General features: G+C 41.9%; 1 protein-coding gene across 1 annotated transcript; it reads left to right on the top strand.

Annotated features, from left to right (window-relative positions):
• The first annotated feature begins 270 nt into the window (after positions 1-270).
• On the top strand, positions 271-1,016 carry LOC120433294 (E3 SUMO-protein ligase ZBED1-like). The gene is made up of 2 exons (XM_039599345.1): positions 271-743; positions 920-1,016. Exons 1-2 carry the CDS (start codon positions 271-273, stop codon positions 1,014-1,016), a joined length of 570 nt encoding a protein of 189 aa, XP_039455279.1.
• The last annotated feature ends 1,356 nt before the right edge of the window (positions 1,017-2,372 follow it).

The following is a 2,372-nucleotide window of genomic DNA, read 5'->3' as shown; positions in this document are numbered from 1 at the left end:
AATTGCGTCCAATGACCCGTCATACAAGCCGCCGTGCAGGACTACAGTAACGACCAAAATCAGCAAAATGTACGACGGCGAAAAGAAAAACAAACTTGAGATTTTGGCGGAGGATTCTCCCAACTGTGTTGCTATAACCGGAGATCACTGGACCTCAGCTGGCAACCACAGCTATTTTGGGGTGACTGGACACTTTATTGATAGTGAGTGGAACCTCAACTCATTTGCACTGACCGTCATGAGAACAGAAACCAGGCACTTTGCTGATAAATGCGCGCCGAACAGTTCCTCAAGGTAGCAAATGACTGGGGTATTGAAAACAAGATATCCACCATTGGCACAGACAGCGCAGCAAACATGCTGGCTGCTATGAGAGCACTTCCATATGAGCACATCGCCTGCAATGCTCACATTCTCCAGAGGACCATCACGGTATGTCTCGATAGCAGTGGTTTTGTCGGTGTACTGGCAAAGTGCCGCAAGATTGTTGGTCATTTTAAACAAAGCCCTGCGAGTACCACAGAACTTAACCAACAACAAGTAGCACTCGGAAAGAAGAGCGATCAACTTATACAGGATGTACCCACCAGGTGGAACTCGACTCTCGCAATGGTCTCACGCCTCCTATGTAACCGAGAGGCTGTCCAGGCTACGTTGGACCAACAGAACCACAGGTTGGTCTTGCCAACCGAAGCTGAGTGGGCGAAACTGCAGAGGCTGGAGCTCCTGCTTGAACCATGCAAGTAAGTTCAAATAAACACCTTCCCATTTTAATTATATAAACTACTGTTACATGTGTAAAATCAAAATTAATGAACATAACAAGGAACTTTTAAGGACAATTAAATTGGGAATCAGTTACACTTTGATTTAAATGAATCCAGCTAGGTTTATTTAGCAAACCTCTCCACCTCTGCAGGTATGTGACAGAGCTGCTGGGTGGTGAGGCCTCACGTCTCTTGCTCTGTAGTGCTGCCTGCTTTTCGCCATCTGTACCGTGTCATGGACATTACTGATGATGATCCTGCCTATGTGGTGAAGTTCAAGAATGCCTTCCAGAAGGATCTGGCAGCACGACGAGCTAATGGCAACGAGATATGGTTCGAGGTGGCCACAGCATTGGATCCACGGTTTAAGGATTTGAAATGTCTTCCAAGAGAAAAGAGGGAACAGGTAGGACAATAAGGTTAAGCTGGACTAATGAGTCCAATTCATTATCAAATCAAACTTTTATTTATTATATGGAACACAAAGTTCTTTACAAGATTAAATAAAATAAAAAAAAAGCACTTAGTTTTAATCACAATCATTCATTCATTCATTCATTCATTCAGGTGTGGACCATTCTGGAGAATATGCTCCAGGCAGCAGAGCCCAGAAGAGCAGATAGTCTCCAGCCCTCCACAGAGGATGATGGACCAGCTCAGAAGAAGAGGAGGAGCGAACTCCTTCTGGGGTCTGACTCTGACTCAGAAGATGGAATTGAGTCTGGAGAGCTGCAGCGCTACAGAGCAGAACCCAGCATCAGTATTGATGACTGTCCCCTGCAGTGGTGGTATGCTCACTCAGGAGTCTATGAAAAGCTGTCAGTCCTAGCACAAAAGTACCTGGCCTCCCAGCTACCTCTGTACCCTGTGAGAGACTCTTTAGCCTTGCAGGCCACATAGTGCAAAGAAAAGGGCAGCCTTGCTTCCAGAAAATGTTACCAGGCTGGTGTGTCTTAGCGACTGGCTGAGGAAGAAGAAATGAGACACATGTGGTCAGCATAGCTGCTGTGTCATTTGTAGCCTACTAGAATAGATTGCTTGATGTTCAGCACTTTTTTTTTTGTGATGGAAGAATACTTTGATGTGCTAACTTGCAGCACTGCAATGTCAGTTTTATTTTTCATTATCTGAAGCAGAGGAATTTCAGTGCTGTATTGCTCAGAAAAGAGCAACTCTGATGTGCTAACTTGCAGCACTTAATTTATTTGATTTTATTTGTATTTATTTTTCCACTTATTTTACAAAAGAATACAACAGTATGTAAATGGTTGCATCTGTTTAACGTTTGTTAAACAATAAATGACTTTATAAAGTCACTTTCTTTGTTATATATCAGTCTTTTGGTCTGCCACAATAAGTTGAGGGCTTTCCTCAGCTATTTTTAGGTGAGATTAAAAAAGAGATTAATTAGATCAATTAATTAAAAATCATGATTAATTAATCTCTATTTTTTTTTAATCTCTTGACAGCACTAGTATATCTATGTATATATGTCTAATTATCTCTCTCTCTATCCCTATCTATCTATCTATCTATAGATAGATAGATTGATAGATAATGCAAATGTAACCAACCCAAAAGATTGATTCTGTTTATCTGGACGTA

This window comes from Oreochromis aureus, linkage group 3 (genome assembly GCF_013358895.1).
Source record: "Oreochromis aureus strain Israel breed Guangdong linkage group 3, ZZ_aureus, whole genome shotgun sequence".
Classification (NCBI taxonomy): Eukaryota; Metazoa; Chordata; class Actinopteri; order Cichliformes; family Cichlidae; genus Oreochromis; species Oreochromis aureus.
This window is presented reverse-complemented; position numbering and strand designations above follow the sequence as displayed.